The 18,382-nt window shown below is 34.8% G+C and overlaps 1 protein-coding gene across 3 annotated transcripts; it reads right to left on the bottom strand.

Annotated features, from left to right (window-relative positions):
• Positions 1 to 1,613: 1,613 nt before the first annotated feature.
• LOC104599143 (Syntaxin/t-SNARE family protein) lies at positions 1,614 to 8,240 on the bottom strand. 3 transcript variants are annotated; one of them, XR_016082584.1, is made up of 7 exons: positions 7,795 to 8,236; positions 7,472 to 7,586; positions 6,599 to 7,294; positions 6,343 to 6,448; positions 2,313 to 2,377; positions 1,957 to 1,997; positions 1,614 to 1,884 (listed from the first exon to the last, which is right to left on the bottom strand). XR_016082584.1 is itself a non-coding variant. In XM_010261542.3 (6 exons), exons 1-5 carry the CDS (start codon positions 7,875 to 7,877, stop codon positions 2,352 to 2,354), a joined length of 1,026 nt encoding a protein of 341 aa, XP_010259844.1. In that variant the 5' UTR covers positions 7,878 to 8,240; the 3' UTR covers positions 1,614 to 1,997; positions 2,313 to 2,351. The 3 variants fall into 3 exon arrangements, 2 of the variants coding, with proteins under 2 accessions (XP_010259844.1, XP_088754439.1); XM_010261542.3 differs by having other exon boundaries at positions 1,614 to 1,997; positions 7,795 to 8,240; XM_088898313.1 differs by lacking the exon at positions 2,313 to 2,377 and having other exon boundaries at positions 1,857 to 1,997.
• Between the last annotated feature and the right edge of the window lie 10,142 nt (positions 8,241 to 18,382).

The following is an 18,382-nucleotide window of genomic DNA, read 5'->3' as shown; positions in this document are numbered from 1 at the left end:
ACACTTAACCTCTCAGCCCATAATGATCAAACACTGTCCGACAAGAGATGACCTCTCCCTCGGCTGCAAGGAATAGTATTGCACTCTCTACTCACATAAATCCCGGGAATTAAAACCTTTTGCAAACATTTTGAAACCATATATATTCGTATATAAATATATTTTGCAAAACAAATTTCAACGATTGAAATCGGCTGCCGGCAGCTTTGGTTTCCATTAAAGAGAGTGCATCCCTGATCATTACCTTTGTCCGACAAAGGGGCTGATCCTGTCACTATGATCACCCACTCAGATGAATTTTCGGACTGTCCCAACATATCCAGTTTTTGACCCCTGCTAAGGATCTCACTGAGTGACATATCAAAGACAGTCCAATCCGACACCTAGTGCAGTATCATAATCGAGTTTAGGGGTCAGGTGTAACTTTCTAGTTTTGCCCATTAATCACCAAGGTCCAGGGCAATACTAGAAATCTGGTCCGGTTTAGGGTTTCAAGTAAACCTACACTGCATGTACCTCGGGTCTCACCCTAGCAGCTGAGACAGACTACCCCAACACTTGGTGGCACACCAGTGTTAGCCTTGGTAAGATAAATCTCCCCAAACTTATCCAACAGCTGTGAATATTCTAAACTAACACGAGTCTCATATATGTCCAATTTAAGGGTATTACACAGAAACACACTACTATTACATGAATTAAATATGTACTTTATTTATTTACAATAAATGTCATAATGTACATCAATCTGATTGGAGCTAAGGGCATACACTGTTTAACAATTATATGTAAAACATAATTATACACTATTTATTGATAAAATATATACTTTTACATATATAATGCTAGGACCCCAAGTTAAACTGATGACCGGTGATTTGAAGGCAAAAGCGGATCAGCCTTTGGATCGACTCTAGGATAGTGTGATAACCTCAAGGCTAAAACAACAAGCATGTTAAACAAGACAAAAACTAGCGTGTGAAATAAACACTGTTCACATTATATGATGTGATCTATGACAACACACCCCTAGGCTATGTTTGGTTTGAAGGAAAATGTAAAGAAACAAAGGAAAAAGTAGAAAAACCTTTACAACCTTGTATTGATTTCTCTGCCTTTTCCTTCAAACCAAACATAGCCTTAATTAACATCCATCCCTTAGCTAACCTCATCGAGACGCTTGTAAGACTCAAATAAAAAATAAAAACAGTAATTTTCATAATTGTAGTATTGGACAATGCAATATAACTGGTACTTGGTAGTCTCTATAATGGTCGTGGTCAACCGTAACTATTGTAAGTTGTAACACGGTAACACCTTGTAGTGTAGCTTTCTCCCACAATTGATTAGTTATAAATTAATATGATTTGGATAAATTCTCTCGTCATTTTTTCTCCTCTAACTGCCAAAATATGTCTTTGCATCATATTCGTGGTGGACGTTCAAAGTAAATCCAATAATGGGATTAAAATTTACGTCCAAATCCAATCCGATTAACTTGATGGATGTCCAAATCCATTTTAATCGAATTGAATCCAGATCGGGTTGGAGTCATATCCGGTACATTGACAGCCCTATACGCACGCGTACACACGCACACAAAAGATCTAACATTTGCAGAAAAAGATCAAGGTATTGAATACATAAAAGAAGAAAAAAACAACATTCAACAGCTAAGACTCCCTTTGTTTACAATTTTAACCATATAATTAATCAGAGGATACAAAGAAACTTAGAGCCGTTGCTCTGGCTCCAGATAATCTGAACAACCTTTCTTCAATCTAATGATGTGAAGTATTTCGTATTTACTACCAGCACTTCTGGACTTCAGGTTTCATGCATCATTGAACTGCTTTCAAAAGGAAAGGATAGGGAACTCTTATCCTGCTTAAAAGTATTTCTTGAGAGTCAGCGGGGGAGTAACATAGTTCCAATATCCAAAAAGGAAGAACCCACCTTTTGGAAAAACTTCTTCCATGGTTAATGGATTTAAGAACCTGCACATGATCAAACATATTTTGAAGGTAAAAATTAACATAAAGGTGGAGAAATAAGGATAGCTAACTTGGATCATTTAGAAAAACAAACAGGTTTAGCTCCATAGATGCTTAGGTATTATTCCATGATTTCACAAAGCTTATACAGTTTTAGGTTATTGCATATAACGATAAAACCGTGCCTTGAGCTTGTATCAGTTGGATGAACTTTGTGCTCAGAGACCATCTTGATACATATTTGGGAACAAAATAACAAAAAGAAAGAAAGTTCTTGAAATCCTAAGTAGTGAGTTTACAAGGTTATAGACACAATACCTCTAAAGCTGAATTCTGAATAATCAATTTTTAGATGCACTAAGTTGCATAGAGTAAAAATGGCACTGCAAGAAGAATACGACACTTCAAAATGGTTGTTAACTAAATAAAAAGCTCATCATAAACATGTGCATAGTCAAATTCTTCTCATTTTATGTTATCTACATCAAGCATATATCCTCCATAAGAGTGGGAAAATTAAAATTAGTCCTTAAAAAACAACCTGGCATAAGCTAAGATGGTAAAAGCAGAATAAAAGAACTCACTTTCAAGTAGACTATGAAAACAGGATATCAGTGCAAAAGCCATATATATGAGTGGGAAAATTAAATTAGTCCTCAAAAAACAACCTGGCCTAAGCTGAAATGGTAAAAGCAGAATAAAAGAACTCGCTTTTAAGTAGGCTTTGAAAACAGGATATCAGTGAAAAAGCCATATAAAGGCTGCCTGTGCAAAGAAACAGGGAAAACTAATTGATAGTCTACATGTAGGTCTATTGTAGATGAACTAAACCTGCTAGATGATTATCCTTGGAACTTATTTCCATTCAAGTCTCTATTGCTATAGTCATCATTACAGGCCAACTCTGGAGTAGGAAGAGGAATTCCTCAGTTGCTACCCATACCCATTGGGATAGTAGGTATGATCAACCCCCTGATCATGGATTACATTTATTACGTCAACAGAATCTCTTTTACAGGTTCACGTATGTTGCATATTCCATCTTGCATCTTTGAAAGAAATTAAGGAGCCTAATTTAGTGTTTTTCTCTGTTTCAGATTAAGTGGCCCAAGTATAACATCTACTACACCAGTAAAGATGTCATCTATTACAAGTAGAGGCTGTATATGTCAAACACTGGCAAAGTACTTCGATAAACCATTTTCTTGTAACAAGATAAACAAAAGAGCCAGATTTTATTTAATAATTGAAAACTTGCTATTAGAAACAACTAATGTAAATATATTGGCAATTTCATCATAAAAGGAGTGATTGAAATCCAGGTGGGAAGAATCATTTCATTCCCATAGTAATTGAATAGTGATAACTAGAAGTTAACAGAGAATATAAGAAATGAAATGAGCTCAATCTTAAACTTCTTGAAAGATATTACTCCACTTCCATCAAGGGTCCTGTAATCCATTTTAAATTATGAGATTATATTGAAATTGCAATTAAAAAACAATCAACAAAATAATTCCACCCTAAAGGTCTGATAAGGTAATGCAAATTCCAGATGAAAAGATGAACAATAAACTGCCAACATGTTATCACATCATGAACACTTCTTGGAAACTAGTACAAGATGTTCAACTTGGCATCTTCAAAACCTGAACTTGGCATAACAACATAGAAGTTCATCACAAAATGTAAATATGAAACCGTGTCCAACACTGCCAATTTCCAGAAAATAGTGCCAGTGGTAAACAAACATATTTCGACAAGACATCCAGGTAGATATCTAATATAAAAACAAAGCCCTCAGACAGGAGGGCCGTCAAGGCTAGTCCTCCACTCAGGAAAAAGGGGCTAAACAAAAAGAAAATAAAAAACCCAGAACAAAGGCATCTGAGATGTTACATTCTAGATAAAGTGTGTTGTCTAATAATAGATCAAACCTAATAGTCTCCCAAATCAAATAAAAAACCCAGCCTATGCTTGGTGATAAACTTAGGGTGGTAGGGAAGTATGGGGTGGTGAGATTTGGGTGGAACCAAGGGAGACCTCCAACTCCTAATGGGGTGAGTGTTTGGAAGGGTATAATGAGCTTTAATGAAGATTCAGAGGCCTGGTTAGTTCTAATGTAGGATATGGATCCAGAGTGAGGTTCTGGGAGGATGATTGGAGTGGGGTTGGGAAGTTGTGTGAATTGTGCCCAAGATTGTATAGGCTGACTGATCATCAGGTCTCTGTGGCCCAGTGTTATGAAGTCAATGGTGATCAGGTGGTTTGGAGTCCTAAGTCTAGAAGACCTCTGCGTGACCAAGAGTTGGAGGAATGTATTCTCTTGGTAGACAAATTGGAGCAAACCAGAATCTCTACAACTAGTGAAGATGGCCTGTGGGGGAAGGAATGCAGAAATGGAAAATTCACAGTGAAATCATTTTACATGGCTCTCATCAAGGACAGTGTAATCAATAACCAAATAAGTGGAATATGGGGAAATCCAGTACCCCCATGAATTGAAGCTTTTGCTTGGCTGGCTGCAATGGATAGTGTTCTCACAACAGATCATCTAAAAAGTAGAGGGATCTGTATGGCCAACTATTGCTAGATGTGCAAGTCAGATGAGGAAATTGTGTTCCATTTGTTCTTCTCCTACCACTTAGCAAATTCTATTCCTCCCTCTTAGGGATGCCCATCTTCCAGCCATCAACATCAGTAGAAATCTTTTCTACCTGGCCAAAGTTCAGAGGACGTTTGAGAGCTAAAATTGCCTGGAGCTGCATTACTGGCAAGCTCATCACAAGCTGGGTCATCTCTCGTCAAGAATTTGAGCAAATCAGTCCTACAGACTTTGCTGAGAATTTCTGGGACATCCTCGAGATTCAAACTTGTAATGTGAATCAGTTCAATCTCAACTGAAGTCTTGATGTATATTTGCATTGATTATGGGGTGTTATCTTGACAACTGAACAGCTTTTATTTTTAATAAATTTTTTTTCTTCTTTACACTTCAGAAAAAAAAAAGATAAATTTAGAGTGATAACATCCAATACAGAGCTAACTTTCCTATATGCAATGCACACTAATTTAGGGGGTCTAAATAATTCATTGCAATGGTAGATTGTCCATGACCCACCAATTAAAGTTAAGGCTGCAACTTTGGTGTGGCCTAATCTGAGATTTTGCATGGACTGGGCTTGAGTTTTCAGGACCCAGGCTGGGCCTGAGCCAGAAAACTTGAGCCTAACCTAAAATCAGGTTGGGCTGGGGTTAAGGCCTAGGGTAGCCTGAGTCTAAGCGCAATCCAAGACTGGCCTAACCCAACCTGAGCCCACTGATCTTGTATGACATACACACCTATGTAGATGTGTACATTATGTATTTATGGTACATACATATTTATGTACATTACATATTTATGTACATTACATATTTATGCTACACTGTTCAGTATATTTAGTTATTTATGATATGCATATGATTAGTCTAAACTCACACCCATGCACAAACATTTATAAATAAAGTTGTAAACACATATTATGCATTTTATTTTATATAAAAAAGATCTTTTTCTAATTATACTTATGCAATCATATATGTATAAAATCATTTCAAACCTTACAAACCCACACAAGCTGGATCTCAGCCAGAGTTATGTTGGGTTAAGCTCAGGTTGGGCCTTAGTTGACCCTCAACCTGACCCAGCCCACCCAAGTTGCGCCCCTAATAAAGTTGATGAGATGGGAATCTCTAGATTATACTTATGCAATCATATATGTATAAAATCGTTTCAAACCTTACAAACCCACACAAGCTGGATCTCAGCCAGAGTTATGTTGGGTTAAGTTCAGGTTGGGCCTTAGTTGACCCTCAACCTGACCCAGCCCACCCAAGTTGCGCCCCTAATAAAGTTGATGAGATGGGAATCTCTAGATTATACTTATGCAATCATATATGTATAAAATCGTTTCAAACCTTACAAACCCACACAAGCTGGAGCTCAGCCAGAGTTATGTTGGGTTAAGCTTAGGTTGGGCCTTAATTGACCCTCAACTTAACCCAATCCACCCAAGTTGCACCCCTAATAAAGTTGATGAGATGGGAATCTCTAGATCAGGAGGCTTCCATTGAAGATTTAAGAGTTTGGATACATAGTATACTTCCTCTTGTAATTTGTTTCTATAACTTTCTATTTTTTACTTGCCAAAGAGGGAAAGCCCACCTAGTTTTTTATTTTTATTTTTTAAGGGGGTGGAGGAAAAACAAAACTAATTCAGAAAAGATAGAAGGTTCTATATGAATATGTATTAACTTTTCATAATTATGCATGTCAAGAGTTAATTAATAAAGACTATGGCCGTACCAATTAAGAAAATAGTTAGCATTAGCACAAGTGTAAATTGGAGGGAACAACTAAGTTGCTGTTGTGTTCCTTGTAGTCGTCTTTGAAACTCACCAATCCATCCGCCCTGGTAAGACAAAAGGAATTGGTCATAAAAAGCATTTCTGTTTTAACAGGGGAATAATTAAATTGACATAAATCAAACATGGGAAGTTTGTTTTATTTGTGAATTAAAAAGAAACAAGGTAATGCCTTGAGTATGAGAATTCAGACTGACCTGATTAACCCAATTTATACCTCTCAAGTCTGTATAACTCAACACCCTTCCTTTTGCCTCGAGTTGCTCGCTACCCCTTTGCTTGCGAATAACATATTTGAACTCCTTTCCTTTAGTAGGAGATTCAACATTCTCCCTTGGTGTCTTCCTTTGCTCATCGTCATCAGCAATTGCAATCTTCCAATACCCAAAGTTTGGTGAACTCCATATTCTCCTATGATTATTAAATCTCTCTGCTTGTCGGTGCAAGTCATCCCTTTCTCTGGGAAATTCTTTATCTTCTAATTCTACTACATGCTTAGCATCCGTCTCTTCCTTAAAACCCTTTACATCATTGGGCATATCTATTTTGGACCCAGCCTCAATATCAAAGTTTGAAGATTTTCTTATTAGTTTGTTCCCCTGAAAAGAGCTATTGGTTGTTGAAGGTTTGAGGTCGATATGCAGCTCCTTCGTGCTCTGGGATGTTCCTGGAGTTCCAACAAGGAATGCTGCCAAATCGTCCCGTTCTTCTTCATCCAAGTTTACCCATCGAAGGGGTTGCTTTCCTTCCTCATCAAGTGATTCCCTCAAAGCATTTTCTACACGTGATATTTGGTCCTCCATTGCTTCAACAAATTGTCTATGCCTGGTTGTTGTATTGTCTTCAGAATGGTTCCCATCGCTCAATCTGACAGCCCTCTCAAACTCTTCCAACTGATTTAGGAATCACAATTCAATAGTGTAGAATTATTATGAAAAATAAATTCACCAGCTTAAAGGAATCAAGATCAAAGCAAAAAGACAAACTGGGTTTTTCTAATTGATCATCTACCTCGTTTGCTAATAACAATCAAAAAGTAACAAAGATGAGAAATAAACCCAGAAACCAACCTGCCATTTTGCGGTGCCTAAAGCGGTTTGAAGCTCCCTGCGTAGCTCGTTCAAGTCCTCACTTCCTACCCCTTCCCTTCTCTCTCGTAACCACTTCCTGTATACCGATTCCATTCTGAAATACCGATTTCAAAATACGAGAAAAGCTCAGTAGTTACAACCTGAATAAAAATGACTAAAAGATCTAGAACACAAGAGACCTAAACGAAACAATTAGAAGAAACCAAAACCCAGAAATCCAACTAAAAATTCTTACCACCCAAATTAAAAAAAAAAAAAAAACTGTAAAGCGAAATATTAAAAAGAAAAATAGTCAAACATACGTGTCTGCGGATTCCTGAACCTCCTCGGCCGCAGAGAAGAACGCATCCTTCTGCCAAAGATCAAAACTATTAGCGACCATCATCTTCACCGGGAAACCAACACCTCAAAACCCAGAAACAACCCAAGTCCGACCGAGCGCAACAAAACGTGTTAATATTCAAAATTACGAAGCTTGGACGGAATATCTTCTCTGTGCTTCCTTACAAAAGAAGGGAAACAAACAGCAGAAAACAAGGAGAAAGAGAGAGGCACAACAGAAGGAATTCACTCTAACCCTCTCTCTCTCTCTTCTTCCTTTTTCCCCCTTCTTTCTTGCTTCTGGGCTGGGAAAATCGAATAAAAACCTCCCAACAAGGAAAAGCGTCGGCGGTTGCAGAGAGAGAGAGAAAGAGAGGGAGGAGAGAGAGAGAGGACAAAAAATGAAGGGTGGGTTGCCCATTCACCACAGCTGTTGTCGATTGCGAATTTTGTCCTTGAGCCGCCAACTACTTTGGGTGGGACCCAGATTGCATTTCACTGATAAATTCCATAATTACAATATTACTAATGAGATTAAATTATTGCTAATTTTAATCGTGTCAAGATTAGGTCTAGGGTGATATACAAGAAAGGATTTTAGGGTTTTCTTAAAATAATGGCAGAATGGTGAAAGTGAGTGATGCCACGTAATATCCACCATCTTCACCTCAAACGAGACCAAATAAATAAACAATAATAGATAATAAATAAAGGAAACATTTTTGTTCTTGGTGGAAATCTTATGTGGCGGAGGAAATGCAAGGCTAATGATGTAGGAATATCTGGTCGACGTGCAGATATTGACATGTGGCATCCGTCAGTATGAGACAGGCTCATGTGACAAATTCTGACAATGTGGCAAAATGGTAATTCTCGCACCGTTTTGAAAATGAATAAACTCAAAAACAAAAATATATTGCTGATTATACTTGTATTGTAATTCTTTTTAATATACAGGTTTACATAAGTTTGTTTAATTCACTTTAGCAAAACTTAAATTAGCAGCCCTAAACCCAAAATAGGTGGATTGAAGAATTGATTTCCACTCTCAGATGTGGTCGGTGGGCCACAACTTTGAAGGAGCATGACAATCATTACTTTATAATAAAAATAAACAGCAAATCTTGTAATATCTTGCTCCTGTATGCCCAACTAACAACTGAATAAACTGAATAATAGGATTATATATATATATATATATATATATATATAATTCAAAGGGTGTTTTCTCCAAGCAAGTGGCGTCATATTTTCCTTAAGAAAGCTTATGAAAAATAGTATTTTTGTTATAAAATATACCAATTCATGGATGTTTATTGAAAAAATATTGTCACATCGTCACTACATAGTTGGTGTTTATTGTGTATAAAATCATTGTTTGATTTCAATGTTTATTAAATAAACACTAAAAAATATAAATACTTGGATTTATGTGCATGAGGCATTAGGGGAAATGTTAAATCTTTGTTTTTACAATGCCTAAGACTGTGTCTGGAAACGACGCAAATAAGTGTGAATGCAAATATGTAGAGTATAAAACGGTTCATAAAAATTGCAAATTGAGTTAGTTTTGCACTAACAAATTTGCATTCTTACCAAACAGGCTTTTAGTTGTAATGGATGCAAACATGAATTTCAATAAAGCATATGCTTTTTTTATCAAAAGCCCACTTGAATGCAAATTTACTTCTTTTTTTATTGATATATTTTTACATATTATTATCAATGTAAATATGCACTGGTCTGTCATTTGTCAATGCATAAATGTAATATTGTTGCCAACCATAAGCAAAAGTGAAACAAAGTGCAAATTTACCCTGAACCGGGATTTACACTCTATTTGCATTGTTTCAAATACAAACTTAATGTTTCTTGAAATGAAATGCTTATGTGCATACTTTATGGGGTGCTAATTTGAGGTGAAAAATAAGAAACATTTAAAGTTAGGCCCAACCAAACAACAAAAAACAAGAAATGTTTAAAGTAAAATTTTTCAAATAAATGTTTAAAACAATAAACACCACATCTATAAAACGCCCATAGAATCAAACACCTACCAAGTGGCATGGAGTTTTCTCTTCCTAAACCATATAGCACTTTCATACAAGGAGTTATTTCATCTTTATTACTAATTTCCTTAGTGGTTTGCTTTTTTATCACTAAATAAACATTATCATTATAAGAAAATAACAACTATAGAATATTGTTACAAAAAGTTAAGAGATTACCCTCCTAAAATAGTTCATGATCAAAAGACTTAGTCTCCCTGGCCATAGTATGGACAGGCATATTTAAAGATCTATTTACATATTTGACTTTAGAGAATTTAAGGTTTTCAAAAGAGAGATAAATTTTCTCCAACAAAAAAAAACATTGCCAAGATTTAGATTTCCTGCAGATAAAGCCACCACCGAAACTAAACTATCCATCAAAATAACCACAGACATTAAACCTCGCTCCTTCACAAATTCCAAAGCCTTCTAAATAGCCCATAGCTGTGCCTCAACTGGACTGACCTAAATCAAACATTTTTCTCTTGATGAAGCAAAAAATTCACCATTAGTATCATAACAGACAAATCCAAAAGATCCCTTAGATGAAGCAATTATACCCCCATCACAAAAAATAAAACAGAGGGTAGACTCGAATAATTTCTGGATTATGATATGCTTGCAGACGAGTCAGACTATTTAATCCTGCAAGAGAGGCAGAAACCAAGAAATCCATATAAACAGATTTAATTGTGATGGTCAAACATTCTAAACACTTCATTCTATCAAGCATAGAGTTGAACATAGTCAAAATTTCTAATATCAACTCGGAAGGAACATCATTGGATACAAGGTTCAAAGTATCGATATGTATCGGATTGTCTTGATCGATATGTATTGTGTTGATGACTTCCCGATACACCCCTATAGAGATTGTATCGGGTCAGATTATGGTTTAGAGGGTAACCGGGATTTAAACCGATTCCTGTTCTGAACTAGTTTTAAAATAAATTAAATAAAACATAAAAAAATACCAATACAGGCTGATCGATTTACTTTGAACCTTGACTGGATAAAACTTCAGTTCTGATACCCCATGGGCAAGAAAACCAAAATGCTTTTGCAATGGGGCACTTAAAGAATAAATGAGAAGAAGTTTCACTATGATTAGAACACATGACACACATAAAATTATTAGTAAAACCACGATTCTGGAGCATAGAGGCCACAAACACAAAATATCTCACCATTCTCCATAAGAAGAGCTTATATCTGGGACCAACTTTTAACCTCCAAAATTTCCTCAACAATCTTTCCACATTTAGTAGGGTTGTTCATAAGAAGACCCAACCCGACCAAACTGACCAACCCTGACCGATCCAATCCGAATCGGTCGGGTTTTTTCAGCACCGATCGGTTTCGGATTGTAAAAATTCAAAAACCGATGGTTCGGGTCGGTTTTGGTTTTCATATGTGAAAACCGAAACCGACCCGAACCGACCCGACTTAGTAGTTAGTAGTTAGTTCCTAGTTAGTATTTACAACCTACTTAGTTCCTACTTAACTAAGTTGTCTCTATACTAATTACAACCTAACTTAATTTCTAGTCTTCTAGTTAGGAATGACATTAATGGCAAGTATTGTAAGACAACTAGACAAAGAATCTTTTTGGAAAAGTTTAAAGAAAAGAATCATAGGATCCTAGTTTTTATGGCCTATTACACCAAATAGGCAACCAATTACAATTATAATTAGGTGTCATTTTTTACTTAGATTAAAAGGTTTCTTGAAATATACAAATTTCAGTCTTCTTTCTCTAATACAGTTTGACTTTCTATTTTCTTGATAACTTCTATTCTAACTTGGTCCGCCCCCTACCAATTCCAGTCTTCTTTCTTTAATAGAATTAGGTGTCATTTTTTACATCAAATTTCAGTCTTCTTTCTCCAATCTACTAATTTATTACTATGATAGAATTTATAGTCGAAACTGACCCAAACCTACCCAACCCAACTCAAACCGACTAGGTCGGTTTTGCTTAACACAAGGTCGATTTCGATTTCAATTTCAGGTAACCCGACCAAGTTGAGTCAGTTGAAAAAATCTTAATAAACCGACCCAACCCGACTTGTGAACAGCCCTAACATTCAGGTTCAGCCTAAAAGCTTTTCTCCAAATCGAGAGGTACACAGTCTTAACTGTAAGATCTCCATTTATAGATTGGGTCCAGATAAAATGCCTATCTTGAGGTTTTCTGAAAATGTGAGTCTCCCTCACGTAATGAACCCATCCCTCTCCCAATATTTGGGAGATTCTATCAGAATTTCACCCTCCAAATAATCAGATCATTAAAACCAACATTTCTAAATCGATTTTCCATAGGCCCCATAGGAGCCATATAAACAAACTCAACTTGAACCCACGGGACATTTCATATGTTAATATGAACCCCATCAATGACTACAAATCAAATGAGATTTTAAAGATGAAAGTGACTTGAAAATAGATTTCCAAATTCGAGAACTTTTATATTTTAATCTGGAAACAAGACATGAGCATTTAAATACTTGCTTCTCAAAAGTCTAACCCATAATCTCTGATCTTGATTCAAAAAAAAAAAAAAAAAAAAAAACTAGGCCAACTTCATTTGAAATGAAACTTTTCTTAGACCAAGACCACCATAGGATTTAGGAGAACAAATTAAATCCCAATTAGTCCAAGCAAAACCATTATTATTATTCTTCCCAAAATTCCACCAAAACTTCCTTTGAATCTTATCAAACTTATCATTTAATCCATTAGGAAGCTGGATCATTGACATGACATGATTAGGTATAGATTGAAGAGTAGACTTATGTTTGGTTTGAAGGAAAAGGTAGGGAAAAGAAAAGAAAGGGAGGAAAACCTTTACATACCTTATATAGATTTTCTTATCTTTCCTTTCCTTTTCCTTCAAACCAAACATGCCTAAAAGAACTAATTTACCAGCCTAGGACAAATTAACTGATTTCTAACCATTCAATTTAGCCTAGAACTTATCTAAGAGATAAGAAAGAAAGGCATGCATGCTTTTATTCTAGAACAAAGGGATCCCCAAATACTTTGCCTGGAAATCTAATTCCCCATTCTCAATTTTCGGCAAAACAACGTTCAACACAATGATGGACATTACGATTAAAGAAGACCCCTGACTTAAGGCAATTAATAGCTTGGCTAGACTGAGCTTGAAATTGATCTATAATATTCAAAAGATTAGCCATCTCTTCCGTAGAACCTTTAACAAAGAGAAAGACATCATCAACAAAGATGGGAGATATCTACCTGTTCGTTCCTCTCTTTCTAAAAGTCTAGTTAAAATCTCCATTCCGAAGATAAATAAGGAGAGAGAGGGTCACCTTGCCTCAATCCTCGAGGAGTAATATGATCCTCAGTCGAGCCATTAACAAGAATAGAATAGGAAACAGTTGACATATAGAAATAAATCATTTGGCAAAAATCCTCTGAAAAACTCATAGCCTCCAAAACTTTAATAATAAAATCCCAACTAATTTGATCATAGGCCTTTATCATGTTAAGCTTGATCGCTACAGATCTAGGGCCTTCTTTACATTTTTTGATGAAATGCAAAACTTCCTAAGCAATAATAACATTATTCATCAAATGACACACAGGAACAAAAGCATTCTAATAAGGAGAAATACACTTCTCAAGCAAAGACCTAAGTCTGTTTGAAATCAATTTAGCCATGACTTTATAAATAACATTACCAAGACTAATGAGCCTAAAGTCTTTAACTTAGGAAGAACTATCTTTCTTCCGGACTAAAGTAATAAAAGTATGATTAAAATGCTTAACCAATTTCTTATTTACAAAAAATCCTTAATATAATCAATAATATACTCTTTCATGTTATCCCAAAAATATTTATACACCACAACAGGTATACCACTAGGTCCTGGTGCTTTAAGATTATCAATACGGAATAATGCATTTCTAATTTTCTAATCATGTGGAATTCTAATCAAATTATTATTCTTTTCTTCAGATACAATTGGAGAGATAAGATCTGAAATAACAAGCAAATTTTGACACTCAAGAGGAGAATATAAATCTCTAAAATAGTCAATGATAGCTTGAGTTTACATCTTGATCACTGGTCCAAGTACCACCATCCAACTTAATCCAACCAATAGTATTCCTATGTTGTCTTATTGTAGCAACTCTATGAAAAAATTGGGTATTATGGTCACCTTCTTCCAACCAAAGCTGTCTTGAATTTTGTCTCTGATAGGACTCCCCATAAGGGTATTTCTTCTATTTCCTAAGTTCAACAAATGCTCTCTCATATCTACATCATTAGCTAACCCTTTTAATTCTAAAATTTCCTCCTCTAATTCCTTTAATTGATCATTAGTATTACCAAAATTATTCCAATTCCAGTGTTTAATGTCCCTATTGATGTGATATAATTTAATCCCTATTTGGTGAATAACATATCCATTAATAGAAAAATTCCAAGCACTTCTGATTACATTTTCACAACCTTTGGCCCTCAGCCACATATTAAAAAAAATGAAAGGTTTTGGCTTAACTCCTCCTTGAACTTCAAGATCTTGAAGTTCAAAATCCGGAATCAAATTAACAAAATTCCTAGACACATGGCATTGACTACAATGTTTAGCAAAAGGAAAGGAAAATAAGCTGCCTTGATCAATCAAGGCCACTTCATTGAAATCACCCATAATAAACATAGGGTTAGATATATCACTTAGCCAATTATAAATATTGAGCCATAAATGATTTCTCTTACTACGAATTGGTTCTCCATACAAAAAAAAAAAAAAAACCAAGACAAAAAATTAGGAGCATTATGGATTTTCAAAATAATAAAATTCTGGTTAGAAACTTGAAAACCACCTTCCAGAAAACGACAATACCACCAGCAAGACCAATTGGGGGAACTATAACATAATTAGGAAGCGTAAAACAGTAGCCAACAGCTAGATGAGTGGACTTATCATAGGGAATTTTCATTTCACCAAGAAAAATAAAGTTAGGATGATGCTGCAAAATGAAATTCCTCAACCTTTTAATTGCCAAAGGATGGCCACACCCTTGGCAGTTCTAGCTACAAACCTTCATGAGCCCTCGTGCGGCTGTTTAGGGCTAGCGACCACCACCTATAAAGAACAAAAAGAAAAGAAACTCACTGGTGTCGAGAAAGATTATCCACGCTTCCTTTCCCAAAGAGTACTTCTATAGTTCCCCCAAGAGCAACTTACAATGAAACAGAACAAAAAACAATAAATAGCAAACTAGAAAATTATAGTAACATAAACTAAATATTAAACAACCATGTATAGGTGCCATAGACTCCATGTTCACCATGGCTTGGTCAAGCCTCTAAAGGTCTAGAGAAGGTGGCTAGAAAGAGAGAATGTGAGGGGGAATACTAGTTGTAGAGGATGGTTGGAGAAGAGTGTAGGAGAGAGAGAGAGAGAGAGAAACCTCATCTGAGAAACCTTAGGGTCAGGGCTATATGGTAGTGTTTGACGTGGAGGAGAGTTATTCCCTTTTTTATAGAGAGGACCTCAAGGTTATAAGAAGAAAGATCTAAAAGGAGACATTTCTTATTAAGAAAGGGGGTCTTTATATCGTCTATTAAGAGAGCACTATTGAGATTTTGCCATGTATCTAACGAGATCCTTTAAAAACAATTTCCTTTCTCTTAAGGATTCTCACGTGACACATGTAGGTTACATCCTCTTACGTGTTAAAGGACAAGATATGACTAGCGATGTTAAAGCAAGTCTCAAGCGAATCCCATTGTTCACTGTGGGTCCCAAAATGTGTTTTATGCTCATCGCAAGTCTTGGATGGCCTTCCGTGATTATCACAGATCTTGGTAGCTTTTAAGTTCATTGCAATTTCTGCGATGGATTTTAAACTCATCACAAGTTTGTGATAGTTGTTAAGGTCGTCGCAAATCTGCAATGGTTATTAAGCTCATCACAAGTTTATCACCCTAATTATTTATGCTCGTGACCTTATTTTGATATCTACAATATAATTGGAGTGATAAAGAACTACATATATTACACCATGAAATAATAAGAACAAAGTATAGAAACTTCTATTAAACCTGGGACCACTATCAAAAGGTAATAAATAAAACATACCAGTATCCGAATCTGACCCCTTAGATTGACCCCAACCCAAATCTATTTCCATAATCCTGATACCTGATTCCCTCCCAGGATGCTTACCCAAACCATAATAATCAAGTTGCCCGACATAAGAATCCTTAGGAGCCAACTTAGAAAGCACCAAGTTAATACAGGTTTCTAGACTAACAAGATGGAAATCCATCCTTACAGATTCTCTCTTCAGATGATCCAATTAAAGATCAAAATTATTCGCTGCCTTAATAACATCATCATGGTCAAACTGCTAAAGCCTTCGCAAACGAGAACTTCAAAACGTGTAAAAGGACAAAAATAAGCTTAGTGTGTCATCTAATTTTCTTTATCAACCAACCATATTGGGTTCACCTTATGCTAACTCTTCTCCCAATACAAAGTCTCTCTTGTTGCTATGACTCATTTCTTTACAATCTCATAGCTAGAGAAGATCGTCATTGGAAGTAGTTGATAGAGAACAACAATGAAGAATATTCAAAACTGTGAGTTATGATCTCCAATGGGGAAAATGTAGAATAAGAGAAAAGACCAGATTATTCTAAGGTTCCTAAACCCTTTCCTTTCTTTTTTAGTTGATTTGTTCAACGATTCAAAGATGTTAGATCTTTGATCAACAATGCAGACTATGCATATCTTCTTAAACGCTGTCCTGATCCTACTGTCATTCGAGTTTCAAGTTAGGATATTGTTTCCTGGGATTTATTCGATTTTACGTTAATCCGCTTCCACTTTGTTGAACTCCATAAATATAACGAGTTATACGATAGCAAAATAAAATTATAAGCTTGTTTCTCCATGAAAATCAATGGCTATGAATTTTTGAGCTCCTTGGTTCAAGTTTGTAGGATTGCCATCGAGCCAAGGAAGACATTAAAAAGGTTCAAGTAATCCCTACTGAGAAAGTTTAGAAAAGAAATATGATGAAATAGAAGAGAAAGAGTAATTTCTTTGATGACAGAAGGTGGTAATGTGCCTGCAGTCTGTACATCACTAATTGGTGTAACATAAGAGAACACTTACAAAAATAAAATTGAGAAATTTGTATGGAACGTAACCATAATGTTGCTGGTTTCCTTATCAATTTCAAATATTGGAATTGGCAACTACTTGCAAGAGTTTTAGGCCCTGATTTACAGAAGGAATCACGTTTCATCTGAGAAATGGGATAATGTTAGATATGATTCAGTATGGAGTTTTAGGGCCTGATTTTCCGTTGGAGATTACAACTTAGAACGATCTGATCTTCACTCCATTTCTTCATATAGAACTTTGCCTGACTCTCTTTTTCTATTTCTATTGCAATCTCTCTCTCTCTCTATATATATTAAAGTAGAGCTTGCCATGTAGGCACTTCTCTCCTTGCTCCTTTACCCATACCAAGCAAATCTAGAGGGGGTGCAAGATTCCCTTTAGAAGTAATAGGAGTTGCCACCTAATATGGCTTATCTCTTTTTTCCTCTCCTTTTTATTAGGAAATTAACTATCCCCCGTTTTCTCCTAAATTATTTCTATTTCTCCCTAATTCCTTTTTATCTCCTAAAGTATTTTTAATTCCTATTTATCCTTTCCCACACTTTTCATCCATGTATATCTAAAGAAAGTTTCGATTAAAACATTTAAAAATTATTTAAATATTATAATGAAATTATGTAATAACTTTAAAATATTTATTAAAAACACAAAAAAATAATTATAATAGGATTAATAATATTCATATTATTAATAATTTTTGAAATTCATAATGAAATTATGTAATAACAATATAAATTATAATTTTATGGATTATTCAATTTAATAACTAAATAATATTTTAAAAACATAATTAAAATTATTTAAATAACATAATATTAAAAATATCTAAATAATTATATAACAAAATTTTTAAAATTACATAATAACTTTAAATTAAATTTAAATAACAAAAAAGTTTAAATATTTTACATATTATTTAAATAATAAATATTTAACATAACTAAATTTTAAATAGTTAAAATATCAAAATTATGTAATAATAGTATAAATTATAATTTCATGGACTATTAAATTTAATAAATAATTAATATTTTAAATAATGGTATTATTTAAATAATTAAATAATGGTATTATTTAAATAATTAAATAATGGTATTATTTAAATAATTAAATAATAAGAAAATAACTAAATTTTAAATACTTTAAATATCAAAATATTAATAACTAAATCATATCTTATATATTATTTCAAAAACAAAAAAAAAAGATTAAATAACAAAATTATGTTATAACTTTAAAAAACTTTCAAAAGAACAAAAGTAATTATAACTAGTGGGCCCCATGTGATGCACGGGATGTGGCACCCCTTCCTGTCCCTCGTCCCCTTGGTCAAGACACTCTACCCC

The sequence above is a fragment of the Nelumbo nucifera genome, chromosome 2 (genome assembly GCF_055504915.1).
Source record: "Nelumbo nucifera cultivar China Antique chromosome 2, China Antique-T2T, whole genome shotgun sequence".
Taxonomy (NCBI): Eukaryota; Viridiplantae; Streptophyta; class Magnoliopsida; order Proteales; family Nelumbonaceae; genus Nelumbo; species Nelumbo nucifera.
This window is presented reverse-complemented; position numbering and strand designations above follow the sequence as displayed.

Bases quoted from the DNA above. Each gene is read 5' to 3' on its own strand.
- LOC104599143 (XM_010261542.3), bottom strand. From the start codon at position 7,877: ATGATGGTCGCTAATAGTTTTGATCTTTGGCAGAAGGATGCGTTCTTC. The intron at 7,295-7,471 runs GTTGGTTTCTGG...TTCCTAAATCAG, and splicing joins TAGGCACCGCAAAATGGCAG to TTGGAAGAGTTTGAGAGGGC. The intron at 6,449-6,598 runs GTCAGTCTGAAT...TTGTCTTACCAG, and splicing joins GTATAAATTGGGTTAATCAG to GGCGGATGGATTGGTGAGTT.